The 23,662-nt window shown below is 37.7% G+C and overlaps 1 protein-coding gene across 1 annotated transcript in view; it reads left to right on the forward strand.

The window, feature by feature from the left end:
- The window catches only part of LOC148506145 (uncharacterized), a 150,543-nt gene that overhangs the window by 41,358 nt on the left and 85,523 nt on the right, over positions 1-23,662 (forward strand). The window contains exon 5 of the mRNA XM_088447195.1: positions 6,815-6,881. Coding sequence (XP_088303321.1) covers positions 6,815-6,881 — 67 coding nt within the window. The remainder of the gene's footprint in view (positions 1-6,814; positions 6,882-23,662) is intronic.

The following is a 23,662-nucleotide window of genomic DNA, read 5'->3' on the forward strand; positions in this document are numbered from 1 at the left end:
GTAAATTTAGAACAATAAATACTGTTAAAAAAATCTTATCTCTTTGGGCTCTACTAACTCAAACCCTTAATCTTTATGTCAGCAGAGTATTAAGTCATAGTAGACCTGTACTGACTTACCCTTCTCCTGTCTATGTTCTATATGTGCAGGAACATTTTATTCTGCTGATATCACTGCAGCAAGTAACATCTCAGTGTACATCTTTCAGCTGCTTCAAAAAAAAAAAAAAAACATTAACTGATAAGGTATTGCCAGGGAGTACATGGGAATCTGAATTTCATTCCTATTTCACAAAACCTATGTTAGCTAATTACTAGTCAGTTTGTAAAACTATACAGAACTATATGTGATGACCCATTGTTTTTCATCAGTGTCAGTTTGTTTTTCACTGATCCCTCTTTTGGATAACTGAAAATCACCACTTCCACATTTTTTTTCTTTTCTTCTTATGTTACATTAAATCTACAATAACAGCTTGTAGCCCACACCATGTAAATGTAATTTTCTCACAGGCATCGTCACCTGTCTCAAGGGCATGGTCTATGACTACAATCCTGCCTTGACTCCACCCCTTCTAATGGGTACCAAAATACTGCCTGATTTTCATTCAGTCAACCACATATTGCAAGCTGGACAATCCTTGGTAATTCTAATTCAGACATACCATCATTCATCTCAGGAGTAACAAAAATCAATGGCATTTTGTCAGAAACCTCACTTGCATTCAATTTTTACTCTAATTTCTGAATATATTCTCTGCATTCATGGGTTTTAACATCATCTGATTCAAAATCAATTGCCTTTAAAAACATCACAACTTTGTATAGACATTCCCAAACATGTCGGATTAAACTGAGATTTCATAACATACTCTTCACAATTATAAGCATTCTCACATACGTACAACAATTCCATTACACAGTACATGTTTTTTTTTTTCAGTACAAATGCATATTCTTACAGCTAGTTGCCTCTGTAACACTAAGCATTTCAGACATTTCATTATTATCAGCAAACACAAATTAGCTTAATAGAAATTCTCTATATATTTTTGCTAGAATTAAAAAACAAATTGTAGCCATCCATAATGCATTTATCCACTCTAAAAACAAAAACAAAAAAAGTACAAGATGCATTCCAAAAACCAAAACAAATTAATGCAATACTACTAAAAAATATGAAACTGTAAATAGATGTACAGTATGCAAATGGTTTATTAGTGGAAATACTTATGAAAATATATTTTGAAAACAAAACACTTGTTTATATGAAACCCAACATTCCCCTATTATAAGAAATATGGTAATACATTTTCATAAAAACACAAGTTTACCAGTGCACAGATTTGCTGTTACACCTGCATCTCCAGGTATATTTTAACTGGTTGGAATCCCCTAAGTCTGTCTAAATATTTTGTTAAAATTCTCTTAGAACAGTCACTACTGTTACAAAAGGGACAAACCTCAGATCAGGGTAAACCACAACTCTGACATATGGTATCTCCTAATACACAAATTAGACATCTCCAATCATTAATAGCCTTTCTAAGTCTCTATGATCTACAGGCATTCTACTGACCAAGGGGCTTTGCACACTGTACAGAGTATCATCTGGTGAATTACAGAGACTGCAATTTTTTCCAAGCCCTGTGTTGGTATTAGGAGTTCCTACTTTTCCTTTTGAATGTAGTCTCAGTATTGTTAGTGACATTAAAATCCTATGCTTGATTTTTGTTCTGCCATTTTCTCTAACTTTCTCATACTCCAACAATGCCTTGTATCAATCTACAAATCAAGAAATCAAGCCTCTGGGTCAGTCCTATGCACATCACATACCCGTGATGCTTTAATTTTAAATTATTCAGCTTAACCGAGTCAAGGGTGCCCTCTTTAGAGATACCCGCTCACTGAAGTAATTTATATCATTCAGCTAACCGAGTCAAGCGTGCTCTTATTAAAGATACCCACTTACTGAAATGATATCCGCATTCCCTTCAAAGATTCCTCACCATGAATACACTTTATTATGTCCATGGCTGTCCTGAGAATCTCCATACCCGAGGGATGACTTTTTGTGTTCCCCATACTGAAGTACCTCTAAGTATGTTTTTAACCTGGAACAATCTGACCCCGTGAGGTTAATTTACTAGATCTGATACTTCTTCTGACCATAGTCTACCACATGGTGTTTACTGAGAGGAAAATAGCAACCTACAATGACAATAACACTGCCTTTGCTACTGAGAAATATACTACCTGTTCCTTCTCTGAAATATATATATTTGACCACACAAGGACTTCTTTGTCTGCTTGCTAATACAGCTGAACACACACACTGATGATATACATTTATTTAGGTTATACTTCATACTTACTGTATGCCTGACTGCAGCACTGTGAGTTAGGTTGGTATACTCACAGATTATGTCACATTACAATACTTATATCATTAAGAAAATATCCTCTCTTACCGCCTGGCCTGACGAAAGTAACTATGATCATACACTTAAAACAGATCTATATCACAACTCTAATATGACTGAATACTAGCAGCTAAACAAGTATAATATGTATAGACATACTTCCTAATCTTGCTGCCTAGCATTAGTCACAACAGCAGCACTGGATCTGTGTCTATACCATTAATTGAATTACTTTTAAAACAACTTATTTAGTCACAATTTCATTGGCACAATCATTCGCCTTAAATACACAAAAGCACATACAAAGCAAAAGAGATAAACTGATGACTGAGGCTTACAATAAGTACCCCGAGATACATACCTGATGACAGAGCAGATAGGAAGACACGGAAGAGCAGAGTCAGAGCAAAAGTTACTCACTGCGCAGTTTTAGAGCCTGTGTCCCCGTGTCCTCGTATCTAGATGTCCGTCAACAGGTACAATCTGTGGATCTCGGTGGAATGACCTCCAAATTGATAATGCTGATCTTAATAGACCCTTTATCCTCCACAGCTCACATGCAGCAGTCAGCCACCAGTTAACACAATGCATTTTACGGCCGGAGAATGATGAGAAACAGGACCTGTGTGTTTCCTAAACCACTCCGCCTTTATTTTGGACAGACAGATTATTTTATAGCACTCAAATTAATATAGAGACAAAGAAATCTATTCTGCACAAGTGCAACAAATTTTCTTATCTACCTAATTAAAATATATATGAATATATTTAGCATATTCCAAGCATTACATACATTGTCAGTAGATGGCCGTATTGCCTAACTTATCAATAAACAAATATTAGTACTACTATCTATATCTATAAATATATGACCTCAAGGGATTATTAGCTATGTCTAATCTTAGAGACAATACATCGTTGGTATAAAACAGTCTCTTGACAACATACACCATTGTTCTCAATAGGACCATATAATCTCTTATCTTTCCTGTCATATAACTCAGACTTAAATACAAAGGATGAATATACTCTACTGTAGTCTAAATTGGCTAACATAAGTTATTTCTATATGAATACATTCCTAAGAGCTAGAATAGATAGATAAGTAATGAGGCCCTTCTCAGGCACAATGTCTCACACAGAATATAATTTCTTCTTAGCATTTGAACACAAAATGGAGTCATGCTTTAACATGATTCCTCACTTTATCACAGCCAAAATCTTTTTCTTACACTAGGAGACCATATCTCCTTTTATCATTTGGCTATTATATGTGGTTACAGAGCTGTCTATGGAGACTTAAACAAGCAACTCACAAGCGATTTAAAAGAACAAGCTACTAGTGCCATTTTTAAACATTTTGAATATGTGGTTTTTGTTTTTATGTGTTTTTAATTATGTATATCATGGGTTGTGAATAAATCTGTATAATTAGTTATTGAGAAGCCTTGAAGTCTTTTATTCAAACAAACGATATGCAGCTGTTTATTTCCATATAGCGCAGTCCTATTCTTCAGTTTTTTGTGTGGTTGCCTATTTAAGCCAAGTGGTACTGGCTAAATGGACTAGCAGCTCAAAAGTGTATTTTCTACTTGTGAGTTTAGAGCAAGGACTAGTTGCTGTTTATTCATCAACTAGAATTCTTTTTCACTTGTAATCCTTGACAAAAGAGCCAGTGGGTTCTGAAACATTAGAAACTATTAATACACATTTTGACTTGATTTAAAGCCTTGGAGTGCCGCTATATTTCTTTTATGTATTACCACTACTCCACAGTGGGCACCTTAGCTGTTGCTTTATGATGTTTGGAGCACCAGATCACCCACAGGTTATCCATATATATATATATATATATATATATATGCATTAGGTAAATACCGCCGGCCGCCCGGCAGCGCCAGCCCATAATGGAAGGAAATCTCGATCATCTGAAAGGTAAGTATGAACTAACCTAACTGTACCCCCTAACCCTCCTTTAGGGTGCCTAACCCCAACCTCCCCCCCTGTGCCTAACCCTAATCCCCCCTCTAAGTGCCTAAACCTAACCCCTCCTTTCCCCGCTGCCTAAACCTAAGTCCCCCCAGGTGGTGCCTAACCCTAACCTTCCCCTGGGGGTGCCTAACCCTAACACTCCCTCCCCCTAGCCTAACCCTAACCTACAGGGGCGGTGCCTAACCCTAAGTCCACCTGGGAACCCTAAACCTAACCCTCCCCCCGTGGCTGTCCACGCTCAGCATCCCTTTCATTTGGGTTGCCGGGCGCCAGTCTCCCAGCATAGGTTATTTAACCCATACCGGGATTCTGTAGTCTAGATGCCGGTGGTCTGCATAGTGACCGCCAACATCTTAAACATATACCGTATATATATATACACTGTATATATATACATACTGTATATATAAATATATATATATATATATATATTACATAGACAAAAAACCATACGGTTTCACATGTCCCATTAAGGCTTCTTAGACATGATCAGAAATTTCACAAAACCTTTTGAATTTGAGCCACTCAAACTAAAAAAAGCAATGAAATTATGATCATTAAGGCAGATGGACTTGTTCCTTGCGTAATACAGATATGGTATGCCATGACACCATGTGGTTAACTGCAGATTCAGCACTCTCACAGAGTGAGATTGCTGTCACTCACAAAATGGTTTAGCTGCTAATTCACAGAATTGTGTGCTCACACATGCAGTTTATTCAACTGAGGTCTGCTCCCAGTGCCCCCCTGGCACTACTTATATTACATCATGATGTCACGTGCCAACCCAGAGTACAGAGGCTTCCTGCTATGGCATTGTATATACATGATTTATTGTGTCAGGTTAAAGGCAGCTGCGGAGGGGGAAAAATAAGGTTATCTAAAACCGGATGAGATTAGACACAGGCGGGCCAATCATTTTATTTTGAACAGATAATCCGTTTTAAATTTTATATGACATACTGTACTTGTGTGCTGTTTGTGATCTATTATGTAGTCACCTATGATAAACAGTACAGCAACAAAGTATAGCATTAAGACTAGAAAGTACAATGACTATGTAATCATGAAATTAGTATTCATCAGATCATGGGCCTGATTCAGATATGTACGCAATACCGATATTTACCGATATAAAAAGAATCCAACCCACTGGGTTTTTTCAATACATTTGTATATACAAGGGTGAATCAAAAATTATCCGCACTCTGGCTGTCATCACCTCTTTATCAGACGTGAATCTTCGTCCTCTTAGGTCTTCTTTCAGGGGACCAAACAGTTGATAGTCTGATGGGGCAAGATCAGGACTAAGGACCTTATTCAGAGTCGATCGCTTGCTGCAAGCGATCGCTCTGAATGAGGGTGGCCGCTTACTTTTTTAAGTGCCGTCTCCTGGTTGATCGCTAGGCTGTGGGTTACCACCCACAGCTCTTGCAATCGACCAGGATGATGGTCGCAATGGTCAAGACCATTGCGACCATCGGGGCTTTCGACGAGACCCTAAGGTTGGGTCTTGTCAACCACAAGCCCCAGGGAGCTTTCTGCTCTGATCGAGCAGGATGCTCCCCACTGACATCATTGATGATGTCAGTGGGGCCGCCCCCAAACGGCAAGCTTTCCGTCGGTAATGCCTCCGTTTGGCCGGCCACGCCCCCTGCCCATCTCCCAAATGGTGCAAGCTGTCACTCACCATCGACAGCTCGCCCCCTTTGGTGCGAGACCCGTAGCGATGGAGCGCCCGTTGCTAGCCGGGTCTCGTGCATGTGCATGTTGGAGCCGGCTCTGACGTGCGTATGCCCAGTGGGGAAACATCAACCTGGTTGAGAGCTCTCAACGCTTGCAACTGGGTCTGAATGACCCCCTATATGCTCAATGTACTTATCAGTTGTGGAAGTGGAAGGGCGTCCAGCTTCTTCTTCATGGCTGACACTTGTGCGACCTTCTTTGAACTTCTCTATCCATTCATACACACTTCTTCGAGACAAAACACTCTCTCCAAACTGTGCGCAAAGTCTTCCATAAATATAGGCACCAGAAACACCCTCAGACCACAAAAAACAAATCACTGCATGCTGATCTTCTTTCATGGAAATCACAAGTGGGGCAGCCATTTTTTATTGCACTACAGTCACAAATGAATTGACATAACAAGTGGGGAGACAGCGACCTAGTACGGAAAGCGTTGATAATACAGTGCGGCCAACAAAAGTTTTAATATAATTAGAGTGCGGATAATGTTTGACTCACCCTCGTACTTTCACGGTTGTCCTGGGCCTGAGAGACTGTTGCAGCGCTGGCGGGTGTCAGTTCCAGGCATTCAATTCCGGTGGTTCTCCTATTTGAGTGAAGGTGTGGTTAGACTATTATGTAAAAGTTTGCATTTCTATTAATGTGTTGCAGAGTTTATTGTCCAGCTGGATGTATGACTAAGAATCTCTCCGTATGGGGAACAGATATTTACCCAGAGGTAAGAAAAACCAATATGCACTAGCTGTATAATACTATAGTTTCTACACACATTGATGGCTCTGTTTTATTACACAACAGCAGTTGATCCCTTCAAAAAAGCATCGTAAAATATAACTGACATTAAACTGTTTGTTTTGGAGGGCTATATACAATACACACATTGCACAAGCATATAAACTCATGTAAAAATGTTAAAAGGTTGTTTAATGATGTTATTCAGGATTACTGTTTAAAGGGGTTGTCCAGCTTTGAAATTGCCATCACCATATGTATACCCCCACCATAATGTATACATGGTGAATTTTACCTAGGGGCTGCAGGGCTCCCCCCATTAAATTGCGCCACCTGCAGAGACTTCCTAGCAGTATTAGTAACTTCCCATTGGAAGTGCTCCCTGCTAGTCACAGTCAGACAGGCAGACCCAAGGGAGGTGTTTTCTCCCCTTAGGGCTGCAGAGGGCGCTTACAATGGGAAGCCACTGCTCTACTGTAATGTCAGCCCTTACCAGCTTCTAGGAGCACCAGCTGATGCAGTCCCTAGAAGCAGTCCAGTTTGATCATTTGTGCGCATGAGCGGGATTAAGCGGGATTGAGACCCTGCAAATGAGCACAATTACAGACCCACCGGCCAGACAGCTAATGAGCCTCTGCTGTGTATAACCTTCTTAATATATGGGATGAAGCCAAAAAAGCCATCAGTGGGGTAATAGTGCTTTTTTGGCAGAGATAAATTGGAATATTAGCTAAAAAAAGATGAATTATTATTGAACAAATACTTATTTGTGACACTGTGTTATTTTGCACTGCTGCACCTTTCTAATGAGATATATATTGAGTTTATCTTGACAAAGGCGCCAAAATAAACGCAACTCTGGAGGCAGAAAAATCTTGCTGCTTAAGATAGGAGGAGCTTATTAAATGTGGATCTGGATCAGGCGTATTATATTGACTTCACCTTGAGAGAGGAGATGTATTGAACATCAAAGCTACTGACTTACACATTTTGTAAGATCCACAAGTGGTATTAATTATTTCACTTGTGATTCTGTGAGGAAAACTGGCAAACATGCACTGTTAGGAAAACCTGAGGATTGGAATTGGGAAACACTGGGATAGAGGGCCTGATTCAGAGGTGGACACAATGTCGATGTAGGATGCAGTGAAGCTATATTTATTCGCCACTACTCATGCTTCACAGCCACACTGCGACCACACGGCGAAGGATTAGCGATGGTGGACGCAGTGTTTATTTATTCACAAAGTGAGTGACAGGTAGTAACCGTTTGGGGGATGTAATGAGGGGTGGCTACAAAAAAAAGGCGTGTCGCCAACATTTTCTGGGCGTCTCCTAGGCAACCAGTTAGTTGAGATGGACATTCTGAGGCACTAAATCAACAAGTGTAATACCTGCGCACTGAGTTAATGTAGTGTATATGAAAGCTTAGTGTAAACTATGGAGAGCAGCTGCACATTTAGGTGACCAGTCTTATGGAAATAACAATAATACAGATATTGTGCTGCGCTTTACCTTATTATATTATAATGCTATGTTATGCCATTGATACAATCAAACCTTTATATTTTGAGCCACAATCCTTATCTACACCAACTAATAATCTAGGACACTAATAGATCTATGAGGTCTTTACTATTAATATCAAAAGTAAAATGCAAATGGATTACGAGTGTCACAAGTAATCACAATGCATGAAAAAATGAACTAAAATAAAATGAGATTAAACATTCCATAATACAGTGTCAGATGACAGTTTCAAACACTGTATAAGTGTATACATCTTCCAAGTCCTTATCTTAGTACATAATAGTTCTTCTTAAACCCAATTCTTTAAATGACTCCTGATAAACATAAGTCTTGATTGTGATCAGACTTTCAATTGTGTTAATCCATAAGAGATTGTAGCTTACTAAGATTTATATCTCTCCTGTATTTTTAACAATCTTCCTGCTGGATCAGTCTGCAGTGCAGAGTCTGGGAGAAGGAACCTGCTGATTATATAATATGTGATAAGACTGGCAGATGCAGTGTTAATACCATAGGTGTGTATTTTAGGGTCCATGGGAGGTGTGTGTGTGTTGTAAGATTGTGCAAGTTATTTTAAGAACTAGACATTTGTGTTGTCATTAAATATACTTAATATTAAGGTGCACTAGTAACTGTTTACTGCTATACACTCTCTATGGAGGGAGTAGAACGTATGGTCAGCATATATATATATTGTTATAGGTTTTACAGCACAGCCAGTCAGTATTAGGGGTCAATCCAATTACCCACAAAGGGGGAGAGTTGACTTTGCAACTACGTGCAAATGCTTGCAAATAAGTACCCCCCCGCGGCCTCATCTCGCGTGGGACACGCACATATTTGTACATACCTCTGTCCCTGTCCCTGCTCCATGGGGTTGTGGGGGGTGCACGTAAAGGGGTGATTGTGGCAGGGAAAAGGGGGGTTGTGGGGGGCTGTCTATTTTGCCAGTCCCGGGCCCCACAATTTCTGATGGCAGCCCTGGCAGGGAGAGGTTATCCTCTGATGAAAGTAGGCACGCCAGCACACACTGTGGAACGCATTGAGATTGAGGGGATACACTACTTAGCAGCATACACGGTCCGGAACACTCGGAGGCACTATCTACCCCAGCACTGTAAGAAAATAAAGCAGGCAAGCAGTGCAGTATAGCGGGCAGTTGAGATCAACCAAATGGGTCCGTATATATAGCAGACACCATAGAGAGTGGCTGCAGCTAAGATCTCTCTGCAAGTTGTCATACTACCAAAGGAGGTTGGTGCTCGGTCTTTTTTCTTGTCATTAGATATACTGTATTTTAAGAGGAGTGTGGCCACTGTTGTTTTTGAAACCAATCCCATAACAAAGGGAACAAATAGATAGCAATAAGTATCATTAAGCCTATAACTCCGGTTTAACCAGGTATAAGTGTGCTAATAGACTACCTGACAGATTGATACATTAACCGCATATGAACATAGATATACCGTATGTTTGTTTATGAAATAACAACGGAACATTGGTGAGAAAGATTGTTATTTATACACTAACATCATTGCTGCTATTTATTCAGACTATTGCTGCTATTCTAACAGACATTTCTGTCTATAAGCACTAACACCACTGCTGCGATCTACCACTGCTACTATATATTCATCTATATTGCTGCTTTTATTTTTGATCAAGTTCTGCTTCTCTTATACTAACTTGGATGGTGGACAGCAAAAGGCATTTGACTGTTATTTGAATATGGTCCTTATGGATATATAACGGACATTTGGATATAACACTAGTCCTTGGGAAGGACAATACATCCAAGAAAAGCTCTGATAATGATTGCTGCTATAACATTGAGACACCCATACTAATTTGGAGGTCTACTTCTATATATTATAGTAGGTGTTATCCACAACACTAGTTTTTATACATATTTTTAAGGCTTGTCAGTCTGTTATAAATAAGCATATGTATTATAATAATTCCTGTGGCACAGGTCGCTAATATAGATTGCCTGCCAGGAGGTATATTGTATAGCCGGTTTCCATTGATTATATTTGATGGTTTTGTATTTTTTATAAACAATAAATTACAAACATTTTTAAATATATACAGCATCCTTAGGCTAGTATCACACCTGCCAGGCATGAAATATAATTTAGCAGGGAAGTTGGTGGGGCCGTTCACATGGCCCGGGCATGGCACGGTTGCCGTGTAACAGCCGGAAATATCTACTGAGAAGGACAGCTGCCATGCTGTGCCCATGCAATCCCTGTACGCCAGTGGTTTATAGGAATCAATGTTTCATTACACACACACCGGCCGGCTTGTGCTGCAGCTGCTGCTGCGCATGCCCAGTAGATAAGTTGAAAAAAAGAAACAAAGCCGCTGCTTGTGAAAGGCACTGAGTACCTGAAAAAGGCATTACTATTGGGCACATGCAGGGGGCATTACTACTGGGGGCATTACTATTTGGGGCACAACTACAGGTATATTACTACTTGGTGCTTTTATACAGAGGGCATTACTACAGAGGGCACTACTAATGGGAGGATTGCATAGGGGGCACTGCATAAGGGGCACTACTACTGGGTGCACTGCACACAGGGCACTACCACTGTGGGCACTGACACTACTGGGGCTCTGCATAAGGTCCCCATTGCGCATACCCCCAGTTTGTCACATTTAATAGGGGCCCCCACATGTTTGTTGCCCAGGGTCCCCCACAGACCTTAATCCGGCCCTGTTCATAGACATATTGCATTGGCTATGCTGCACAGCCGATGGAGAGATATGTCTGCAGACATATCTGTCCATCGGCAAGTGTGTATGGGCGGTCTGCAGACTGCCCGTACACACACAGCGGCAGCCACGGGGAGGGGGGCAGAACTTTTAATGATTCAAATAAACATTAAGTTAAAACTTATTCTAAAGATGACCACCAAAAATCCTATTTTACGTATCAAATCAGTTTAAAATGAAGGATATTGATTATTCAATCTACAATAAAATTAGAACTAATTCTAAGGAAGACTACAAAACAAAATCCCTATTTTACGGATCGACTTAGATTAACACTCACATTTATTGCACAAGAAACCCACATACCCCTATATATTGAGAATATCTAATACTTGAATTATGGAACACCCCTATTACAATGTATGGATGGACCTAGTATATATGACAAAAAGCTATATCAACCTGGTTATGGAAAGGGGTTAGTGCACATATATCGTGCCAAACAGCTCGTATATATGTACAGCCACCCTCCCCCAAACTGGTTTGTATGTGTGTGATTTTTTAGTAAAACATAAACTACCACACTAAATATTATTCAATTCACCAGACTCATTTAATCCCAAAGGATGTAAACTTTTCATTCTAAATATCCAGAAGGCTTCTCTCCTACAAAGGGAGGTGAACCCATCACCTCCCCTAGGAGCTGCCTTTATTTGTTCAATCGCCTTCACAGTGATGTTATGTAAATTACTCCCATTACAACTATTCACATGTCTAGACAGATTATGGTTGACCCCATTCAAAATATTCCTTCGATGTTCCAAGAATCTTTAATTGAGTGTGCATGTGGTACATCCAATATATTGTGCACCACAGGCACACTCAACCAAATAAATCACATATACGCATGAGCAATTCATAAAACTCTCAATATTTAATTTTTCTTTAGAAAAAGACGATTAAAACAATGTCGTTTTTTTACTATTCGTGTATTTACAAGTAATATATCTTTCTCTTCAGCATCTGAAAAAACCCAGAGGTTTATCTGGTAGTTTCCATATGTTATCAATGCTTTTTTTTATCCTGCAGCTCATTCTTGAAGAAACTTGGGGCCAGCTTCTGTTTTAGATCTGTGATTTCCGATAAACTATTTTTATATTTTTATCAAATTGTGTTCATAGTATTTTATCAGTTTTTAAGATGCTTAAATTTGTTCTAAGAATATTTCTAATTATCTGTAGTATGCCTATTGTAATGTGTAATGCAGGATATATTGAAATCCTCATTTTCTTCCTTTCTCAATCTTTTTGGGGCTGTAATTAGAAGTTCCATTCTATCCATATGTTTAACTTCCCCCTGGCCTTCTTAAGTATCTCTTCTGGGTATCCTTTTTCTAAAAATGAAGAGTATAATATTTCTACTTGTTTATCGAACCCACTCTCATTTCAACAATTTCTCTTAATACGCATAAATTCACTTTTCCGGATGTTATTCTTCCATGATCGGTGATGACTACTTCTATAATTTAAGAAATTATTTGTATCAACCTTTTTAAAAAAGGTTTCTGTATTGATTCTATTGTCCCTAATTGAGAGTGCCACATCCAAAAACTCAATATTGGAATTACTATGTGAACTTGTGAAAGTCAACCCAAAATCATTATTGTTAAGTGATCGGACTAAATCTAAAATAGAGTCAGTGTCCCCATCTCAAATAAAAATTAAATCATTGATGCATCTGCTATAGAGGACTAGATGTGCGCCGAGCCCGCCTCCCCAGACCAACTTTTCTTTGAGCCGACACATATATAGGTTAGTGAAGCTCGGCACAAATCTGGTCCACATGCCAGTACCCTTAATTTGTAGCTAATATTGTGAATTAAACAAAAAATAATTTTGCTGTAAAATAAACTTTATACTCATTAGAACAAAATCACGTAGCCTTTGATACATTGTTTGGTTTTGTACAAGATAATAGTTTACTGCTAGAATTCCTCTGTCGTGAGGAATGTTGGACTATATCACAGGTGATAAAGTGATATGTTGATTTCCACTCTATGTTGTTAATTAAATTATTTTTAAGTACAACAGTGGACTGCTGTTAAATACTAGCACCGACATTATATTTGATTCCTTGAGCTTGTCTGGTTGTTCGGCTACTGTGTATATTTGAAAATGTACTTTTTCAATTGCCTTACAAAGAGACTAGAAAGAAGGAATAATTATTGGAAAAATCCTGAAAAAAGGGATGAAACATGAAACCCAATGGCCAGAGATATGCATAAATTATTCCATTAAGTAGAAACATTATGCATGTCCAAAAGTAGACACTGGTGGGACAAAACTACATTGCAAAAATACATGGAGGAGGGTACTATCCCTAGGGGAGTTAGGATCTTTAAGTCTGCCTCCTTTAAGGAGGACCCCAAGTTTACACAAAAATGGAATAGAGAAATAGATAATTGTTCTGTAAAACTAATGGAATTATTAATAGAGTATAGGGAAAAACAACACAAAATGAAATTGAACAAATTCAAATTAAATTAAAAGAATTTGAGAAATTTCCTGAGTTTAATGAAAGAGACATTAAGGTGAAGCAGTGAGTGGAAGATTTTGAGAAATCTATAATACAAAAGAAGGATAAGAAATTATATAGCGACAAAGGAGATTATGAGAATGATGAAGTACTGTAAGAATTTATAGTAGAAAATTGAGGGAGTACTCACAAAGTAGATATAGATCAGGGTCATTTAGACCTTATAAACAAATGGTTATAAAAGGGATTATAGACAAAGGATGTAGTCTAATGTAGATTATGATTATGGTAGACAGGACATCAGAAAAAGTAGAAAGGATGGATTCATTATTCCTAATAGACACTAAGAAAATGGGTCAGCATATCAAAATGGAAATGAGGATCCATCAATAATTTCAACTAAATAAAAATAATATAAATGGGTTTATACACAAAAAATAATATAAATGTTTAGAAACAACACCCATTACCCAGGACAAGTACAGGGAAAATATAGGAGCTAGACCAACAATTCCATACAATATGACAAATAGAAGAGATGAAGAAAGTAGAGAAGAAGATAGATCTTTTTTAGAGAGGCGACCAATACACAACGAGTGGTTAAAAAGAGGAAATATGGGTTATCAAAATGGACAAGAGAAAGAGATATAGGGGATGAAGAGGATGAATCTCTAAGAAAACATAAAAGCTATAGACTAAATTAAATACTGACAATAAAAGAGGAGTATTCAATCTGCCCACAAAACTCTAAATGAAACAGAATTGGAATTATTAGGTAAAGGGCTAAAACATGCTAGTAAACCAAATTTATTTAAAATTTTTGTAGATCTTAACAAATACATTAGAAATTTAATTAGAAAAATACATTTTGCCCGGGAGTACCTACTGTATTTTCCTATATCAACATGATATGGAAGCATTAGACACCCTGGAAAGTCTTGCGCAGGAGAATGATAAAGAAGAACAGGAAGTTAGGATTTATGATCTTAAGTCTTGAAGTATTTTATCAGGTAACATTAGAGGACTTTAGTCAAATGTGTATATAGGAAGAAAAGGACCCCCTTAGAGATAACCTCACTCATTATGAATGGAAGGTTCTTAAAGATTTAAAGAAAGACCCCAATATTATCATAAAAATGGCTATTAAGGGCGGTAGTAATATTAAATACTTGCGACTATGTGATGGAAGCAAATAAACAGCTACAGTAAATAATACTCAATTCAATTCCAAACTTTCTTTCAATCCTACTATAAATTATCAAAACAATATAAAGATTTTCTACATTTTTTATTTTTAATGCACCCCATTACTCTGACATTCTCTTATATACCAAACATCCATAAATCCACTATATCACCTCCAGGATGGCCTATAATTTCAGGCATTAATTCAGTCACATCCAATCTTTATTATTTTGTAAGACACAGAATCACAAGGTTTCATTAAGATCTCACAAAAAGGATACAAAACACTTTTTGAATTTAATTAACAACATAGAGTGGAAATGAACATATCACTTTATCATCTCTGATGTGGAATCATTATATTCCAATATTCCTCATGAGAGAGGAATTCTAGCAGTAAAATATTATCTTGTACAAGACCAAACAATGGATCAAAGGCTACGTGATTTTGTTCTAATGGGTATAACATTTATTTTACAGCACAATTATTTTTGTTTAATTCACAATATTATCTACAAATTAAGGGTACTGCCATGTGGACCAGATTTGCGCCGAGCTTTGCTAACCTATATATGGGTCGAATCAAAGAAGAGTTGATCTGGGGAGGCAGGCTCAGCACACATCTGGTCCTCTATGTCAGATAGATTGACAATTCAATTTTTATTTGGGATGGGGACACTGATTCTATTTTAGATTTAGTCCGATCACTTAACAATAATGATTATGGGTTGACTTTCTCAAGTTCACATAGTAAGTCCAATATTGAGCTTTTGGATGTGACACTCTCAATTAGGGACAATAGAATCGATACAGAAACCTTTTTTAAAAAGGTCAATATGAATAATTTCTTCAATTATAGAAGAAGTCATCACCGATCATGGAAGAATAACATCCCGAAAAGTGAATTTATGTGTATTAAGAGAAATTGTTGAAATGAGAGTGGGTTTGATAAACAAGTAGAAATATTATACTCTTCATTTTTAGAACAAGGATATCCAGAAGAGATACAGTACTTAAGAAGGCCAGGGGGAAGTTAAACATATGGATAGAATGGAACTTCTAATTACAGCCCCAAAAAGATTGAGAAAAGAAGAAAATGAGGATTTCAATATGTCCTTCATTACACAATACAATACGCATACTACAGATCATTAGAAATATTCTTAGAACAAATTTAGCTATCTTAAAAACTGATAAAATACTAGGAACACAATTTGATAAAAATATAAAAATAGTTTATTGTTAAGAAGAAAAAAAAAGGGGGTATCATTTACAATTATATTACTATAACCCTCTAAATAAATAACATCATTATGAACATAGCTGTACTGGTGTGACCAACTAATTTAAGAACTCTCATTTTTTTCTCTGGCCTATTGGTCTACAGGGTATGGACAAATATTTTCCTAAAGCCTCTACATCCCCTGATACACCATCTACGGCTAACATGGGTAAAACAAATAAAACTTCATGGAAAAACGCTTCTCTATCTTCCCCTCCAGAAACACAGGATGTCACAGATCCTTCAGGCTCTACCATTTCATGAGCTATTTCCATAGCCTCATTACCCCTGCTAGAGATGGCCATTTCTAAAGTATTGATGCCTCAATTTGATAAGAGACTAGAGGGAACTGAAATGAAAATTGAAGCAGCCCTAACTAGAATAGATGCACATGCTGCACGTTTGACTACCTTAGAGTTGAGAGTTAGTGATACAGAAGACAGGGTCCAAAACATCCAGGATTATACCTCATCTCATTCATCCACTATCCAGGCTCTCCAGGATAAGATCAATGATCTGGAAAATCGACACTGTATAAATAATCTATGATTCATTGGAATCCCTGAATCATACAAAGGCTCACAACTTCTTGATATTCTTGCCAAGGATTTACCTTTGGCATTAGACATTATTGATAATTTGGGTACCTCTCAAATAGAGAGAGCCCACCGTTTGGGTGCAGAAAGGCAGGGAGAAAATATTAGACCCCGTCCTGTCATAGTCAAATTTTTGGACTATAGAGCTAAGGAACAAATTCTGATAGCCTATAGAAAATCAAATCCACTGACAATCCAAACACATAAAATTATGATCTTCAAAGATTTTTCAGTGTTGGTTGCTCAAAAAAGGAAAGCTTTCTCTGAGGTGTGCAGCTTTCTACATTTCCACAACCATAGATTTGCCCTTCTATATCCGGCCAAATTGAGAGTATTTGAAGATGGCCGCCCAATATTCTTTAATGACCCTGCACAGGCAAAACACCATTTTTTGCTTTCTCATTCACCCTCTAGGCCATCTTGACTATAAATAAGATGGAGAGTTAGATATCAAAAAAGGGTCATACTGTATATGATCAAAATTCATAGTAGTATCATGAGAGGAATGAAGAGAACAAAAAAAAGGGAAAAAAGATAACCAAATATGTTAATTTTACCTTCACTTATAGGGAGAAGATATACCTTTACAGAATCATCTCACAGAGTTATATAAAAGACTAATGATAAATATTAAAAAGTAACTTCGTTCAGCTATTGTAGTCTAGGTATTTTGTTCTATTTGGGTTGTATCAAGAAAACTAATTTAGTGAAGGGTTATGTATCAGCTTACAAGATTAGATACCCCCACCCTATTTGGGTGAAATTAAACTGGATGTTAATGTTGTTTTGGTGGATAGTCTGGATAAGTGCAGTCAACGATATATACACAAAGAAAAAATACAGGTGCACAACTCCAAATTAACTGATTATATATAAATAAATACATTTTGCAGTAAATACAATAGAGGTTTTTGGCATAATCTTGGCCAAGCTTATGGGCCTGCCCACCATATCCGGGTAACCTCTTGTCGGGCAGGTCCCTAACAAACTAAGGCTCAAATCCAGAGCGAAGGACACCCCCAAACTAGCCCAGCCAATCCACCCCAAAACACCGCTCTAATAAGAAAAGTGAAGTGTTAAGAGCAGCCGCTGGCCGCATATAAAGCATAAAAATAAAAAAGTGAAATACATATATATAAAGGAAACAGACAGTGAAGTATTAAAATGTGTTAAAGGAAAATGTGTTATACTGCGGTGCCCTGAAGCAGATCAGCAAAGCAATCTAGGGGGACCCACACCCCAAAAATGAACCAAAGCTGCACTACACAGTCTAAATATTAGCAGGATTTACCTATATTGTGCCCTGACTGGTGTGCATATTACATTGCCAGACTCCATGCTGTAACCAATGTAGTAGAAGTGCTAGTCTGAGTGGGAAGTGGCTCAGGTTTCCCAGGTGTGCAAATCAATGCACTAATTAGTTTACAAAGAAAAGAGATCTCAGACTGCACATTCTGGACATATATATATATATATATATATATATTAGGGATGTGCAGGCTCGGTTCTACTCGGTTCCGTTCGGTTCTTTTTACCGGATCTTATTGGGTTTCAGCTGTCACGAGTTTTGGATAGCCAATAAGATTCGGTAAAAAGAACCGAACGGAACCGAGTAGAACCGAGCCTGCACATCCCTAATATATATATATATATAATTGGAGGTGCTACCTGTGGAGACCATTGATATATACACAAAGAAAAAATACAGGCGCACAACTCCAAATTAACTGATTATATATAAATAAATACATTTTGCAGTAAATACAATAGAGGTTTTTGGCATAATCTTGGCCAAGCTTATGGGCCTGCCCACCATATCCGGGTAACCTCTTGTCGGGCAGGTCCCTAACATACTAAGGCTCAAATCCAGAGCGCAGGACACCCCCAAACTAGCCCAGCCAATCCACCCCAAAACACCGCTCTAATAAGAATAGTGAAGTGTTAAGAGCAGCTGCTGGCCGCATATAAAGCATAAAAATAAAAAAGTGATGGATTGGTGCTTAACAGAGATGAAAGATTGGAGTATCCCTGGCGCTTCAGTTGAGATAAAATACATAAATCATATAGTAGATCTAATAACTTCGTTTATTATAAAAATTAAATATAAATTAGATAAAAAAGGAGGGGGTCCACATTCATATGTAAATATATAAAATTAATCACAGGCTACTACCAGTAGACAACATAGAAAACATACTACATATATGACAAACTACATGAGACAATGCAATTCCTCTGTAGGAAGGCGGATTATGAAGGAAGATACGCCTGTGGCGGTTTACTCTGTCCTCCTATATGGAATGGATATGCAACACCCTCCAGAGTGTGTGTATTCAAATAGAGATAGTCAATGTTGATATATTTAAAAGTAGGTAATTTCAGTACGACTTTGTGGACCCAATAGGGAATCCTATTGGTCAAGTGGGATGGTTGGTGGGAATGGAGACTGTTTGCCGGCAAACTTGTAAGGGTGGGATGCGTGTGAACCACGTCCTGTGTTGTCTCTTACCTCTCTCAATCAATGCGTTTCGCCCACACTTCGGGCTTCATCAGGATGGTGAGTGTCTCATCCATACCCTCCTTAAATACCTGCTGGTCGTTGGAGCTGTCCCCCTCACTTCTGCCGGTGTTTTCGTTCAGTGACTTCCGGCGGTTCTGGCGTCACTTCCGCCCACTTGGTTTAGTATTGATTTCACTATTACGGGCGTCACTTCCGCCCGGCGGCTGGATTTCTTTCCCAGTTGGTGGGACCTTCGTTCTATTCCGGAGGTCCTGGCATCACTTCCGCCCGGATGGTATAATGTTGATTCCACTGTTACGGTGTGTCGCTTCCACCCGGTGGTTGGAATTCTCCCCCGTATGGTGGGATCTTCCTTATATTCTGACGTCACTTCCGCCCGGTCTTTGTGGAGTCCATGTATTAGTCACTTCTGCCCACAGGCATAAACTTCAGTGTATAATGCATATATCCGTGTTGCTTCAAATATGTCTACTGTAGCCTAATAGTTGTTAAAATTGGATTGATACATTTATGACAGAAACATAAAACTATGACATGGGACATACATAGAACAATATGGGACAGATTATAATGGATGATAATGGAAAAAGATAATAAAAAAATAAAAATAAATAAATAAATAAATAATAGAAATAATAATAATAAATTGTTTTAAAAAATAATAAAATAAAAATAAATGAAAATAATAACACAAATATTAATAAAGGATAAATAAATAACACTAAATAGTATAGAATAATATGGTGCTAACTCAAGTGGAATAAATAGCCAGGGGATGTTTAATTTACAAGAAAAGGTGTGAGTTCAAAGTCAATATTGAGGCCCTTGGGTTGTAATGTTTCAAGTTCATAGATCATCTTGGTTTCTTCTCTTGATAGATTAATATTCAGATCACCCCCTCTCCATGGTACTTTAGTTTGTTTGAGTCCTATGAACGACTGTTTAGATGGGTCTCCATTATGTGCCTCCTTAAAGTGTCTAGGGACACTATGATTTTCCTTCTTGTTTTTAATGTTATTCAAGTGCTCATTGATCCATATTGTAAGTTTACGTATAGTTTTACCTACGTTTTGATAGCCACATGGGCAATGGAGTAGGTAGATGATTCCTTTTGAGTGACATGTAATTTTTTCTCTGATTTGGAATTTCTTACCTGTGGAATACGACTCAATAGAAGTGACAGGTTTTGTGGAGCAGTTATTCGTTTTTTTAAAGGCACTGCATGTTCCACAGTTATAGAACCCAGCTGTATCTTTTTTAACCATGTTGAGTTTTTTTCTCTTTTTTGTTGTTTCAGATGGCTTCTGATTAGATTACTTCCTATTGTTGGTGCTTTTTTATAAATAATTTTAGGTTTTGGGGGAAGAATTGATTTTAATTTGTCATCTGCCATCAGAATATGCCAGTGTTTCTTGAGTGATTTTTCCAATAATTGATTTTGTCCAGAGAATTCAGTGGTAAATGTTACATCTTTCCCCCATGTACTAGCCTTCTTTTCTTTATATTGTAGAAGAGTTTCCCTCTGGAGTTCATAGACTTCCTTTTTATCCTCTTCTAGTTTACGTTCATTGTAGTTCTTTGCCTTAAACTGAGTCAGGAGGAGAATTGACTGTTCTTCCCAATCTTCTTTCCTTGAACAGTTCCGTCTTATTCTTTTTAATTGTCCCTTGGGGATATTGGATAACCATTGACGGTGGTGGTTACATTTCGCATTCAAATATCCATTACAGTCCACTTTTTTTCTGTAGGTTTTGGCTTCTATTTGATTATTATCTATAAAGATGGTAAGATCTAAAAAGTTTATTTCAGTGCTACTTGTTTCACTTGTGAATTCCAGGTTATCTTTATTTTGGTTAATGTGTTGAATGAATTCCTCCAGTTTTTCTTGTTTCCCGTTCCATATTATCAGAACGTCGTCGATATAGCGTGTCCACAAAATAAGATTTTTGCAATAGTTGTTATTGGTCCAAATGGTGTCTTTTTCCCATTGTGATAGGAACAAGTTTGCGTATGATGGTGCAAAGGCTGTTCCCATCACTGTCCCTTTCTTTTGGATATAAAATTTGCCATCAAACCAGAATTAGTTATGATTAAGTATGAATTTAATTCTTTCTAGGATGTATTCAATCTGTTCCTGTTCTAAGGTGGAGTCCTCCTCCAAAATTGTCTTAACATTTCTGCAGCCTTTTTCGTGTTCTATACATGTTTATAGAGACTTGATGTCACATGTTGCCAGGATGTACGTGTCTTTCCAAGGTATATTTCATAGAATACCCAGAACCTGTGTGGTATCTTTTAGGTGTCCACATTGCAATGTGACTAAAGGTTGTAAGAATAGATAAATATAATTTGAGAGGTTTGACATCTGAGAGTTTATTCCTGCCACAATGGGTCGCCCTGGTGGATTGGTAGGGTTCTTATGTACCTTTGGGAGGTGGTAAAAGACAGGTATTTTCGGGCAGTTGGGGCATAAGTATTCATATTCCTTCTTTGTAAGAATGTTTATCTCCTTTCCTTTTTTCAAGATTAGGTCTAGCTCTTTTCTGAAAGTTTCTGTTGGATTCATCTTTAGAATTTGATAAGTGTCTTCATCTTTGAGTAGGTTTTCTGCTTCTAAGATATAGGTTTCTCTATCCAGGATGACGATCCCCCCTCCTTTATCAGCTTGCTTTAGGACTATCTCTTTCTTCCATATGTTTTTTAAGGCTTGTCTTTCAGACGATTTTAAATTGAATCTGGTTGTTTCTTTATTCTTAGTACTTTCTGTTATATTGTGAATATCATTCTCCACTAGTTTTTGAAAGGTGTTAATTAGATTCCCTTTTAGATGTTGCGGGTAAAATGTTGATTTCTCTTTAAGATCCATGTGTTTAAAGGTAGTACCTTCTGGGCTTTCCATCAGTTGATCTTCTTTTCTTGCGAAGTATTTCTTTAAAGTTACTTTCCTCATAAACTTGTGTAAGTCTATATAGCTATTAAACTTATTAATTTGGTTTGTGGGGGCAAATTTGAGTCCTTTCATAAGTAATTTTTCTTCTGATAGAGTGAGTCTATAGCGACTTAGGTTGAATATCCCCTGCGTAGAAGTTTTTTGTTGTTTGTTTTCCTTTCCTTCTTTCCTCTTTTCTTTGGCTCGGGCATGTTTTCTTCCTCACTTCCCAAGCTTGATGTTGTGATGCTTCTTTTCCTTCGATCTCTTTTTCTCTTTTTCATTTATTTTTATTTTATTATTTTTTAAAACAACTTATTATTATTATTTCTATTTTTTATTTATTTATTTTTTTTATTATTATTTTTATTATCTTTTTCCATTATCATCCATTATAATCTGTCCCATATGTTCTATGTATGTCCCATGTCATAGTTTTATGTTTCTGTCATAAATGTATCAATCCAATTTTAACAACTATTAGGCTACAGTAGACATATTTGAAGCAACACGGATATATGCATTATACACTGAAGTTTGTGCCTGTGGGCAGAAGTGACTAATACATGGACTCCACAAAGACCGGATGGAAGTGACGTCAGAATATAAGGAAGATCCCACCATACGGGGGAGAATTCCAACCACCGGGCAGAAGCGACGCACTGTAACAGTGGAATCAACATTATACCATCCGGGCGGAAGTGACGCCAGGACTTCCAGAATAGAAGGAAGGTCCCACCAACTGGGAAAGAAATCCAGCTGCCTGTAATAGTGAAATCAATACTAAACCAACTGGGCGGAAGTGATGCCAGAACCACCGGAAGTCACTGAACAAAAATACCGGCGGAAGTGAGGGGGACGGCTCCAATGACCAGCAGGTATTTAAGGAAGGTATGGAGGAGACACTCAGGATCCTGATGAAGCCCAAAGTGCGGGCGAAATGCAGTTGCCTGTGATTAATTTTATATATTTACATATGAATGTGGACCCCCTCCTTTTTTATCTAATTTATATTTCATTTTTATAATAAACAAAGTTATTAGATCTACTATATGATTTATGTATTTTATCTCCACTGAAGTGCCAGGGATACTCAAATCTTTCATCTACTAACATACATGGAAGGTGAACCCCTGTTACATCATCCCCAGGCAGCTTCACAGAGATTTATAGAGTTATAGCGCAGCCATCTCACCCCCCTTTTGCTTGACAGAGATGTTTATGCCAATACATCAATAGAGTCACAATTTCTCCCCACCATGGTTTTAAAGTATTTCTTACACATACATGTTAGGAAGTGCCAATGGAAATTTGAGAAAATCCTCTGCTCATGACAACTAGACGTTTGTGGCACATTTTATGTCACAAAATATGACTCAATGCACACAAATTGATACATCTCCCATTGTTGCGCAATTTAGAATTTCAAGCGGCATACCCCTTTACAAAATGGAGAGTTGGAGGTGTGCAT

The sequence above is a fragment of the Taudactylus pleione genome, unplaced genomic scaffold (assembly GCF_031769625.1).
Source record: "Taudactylus pleione unplaced genomic scaffold, aTauple2 ptg000423l, whole genome shotgun sequence".
Lineage (NCBI taxonomy): Eukaryota > Metazoa > Chordata > Amphibia > Anura > Myobatrachidae > Taudactylus > Taudactylus pleione.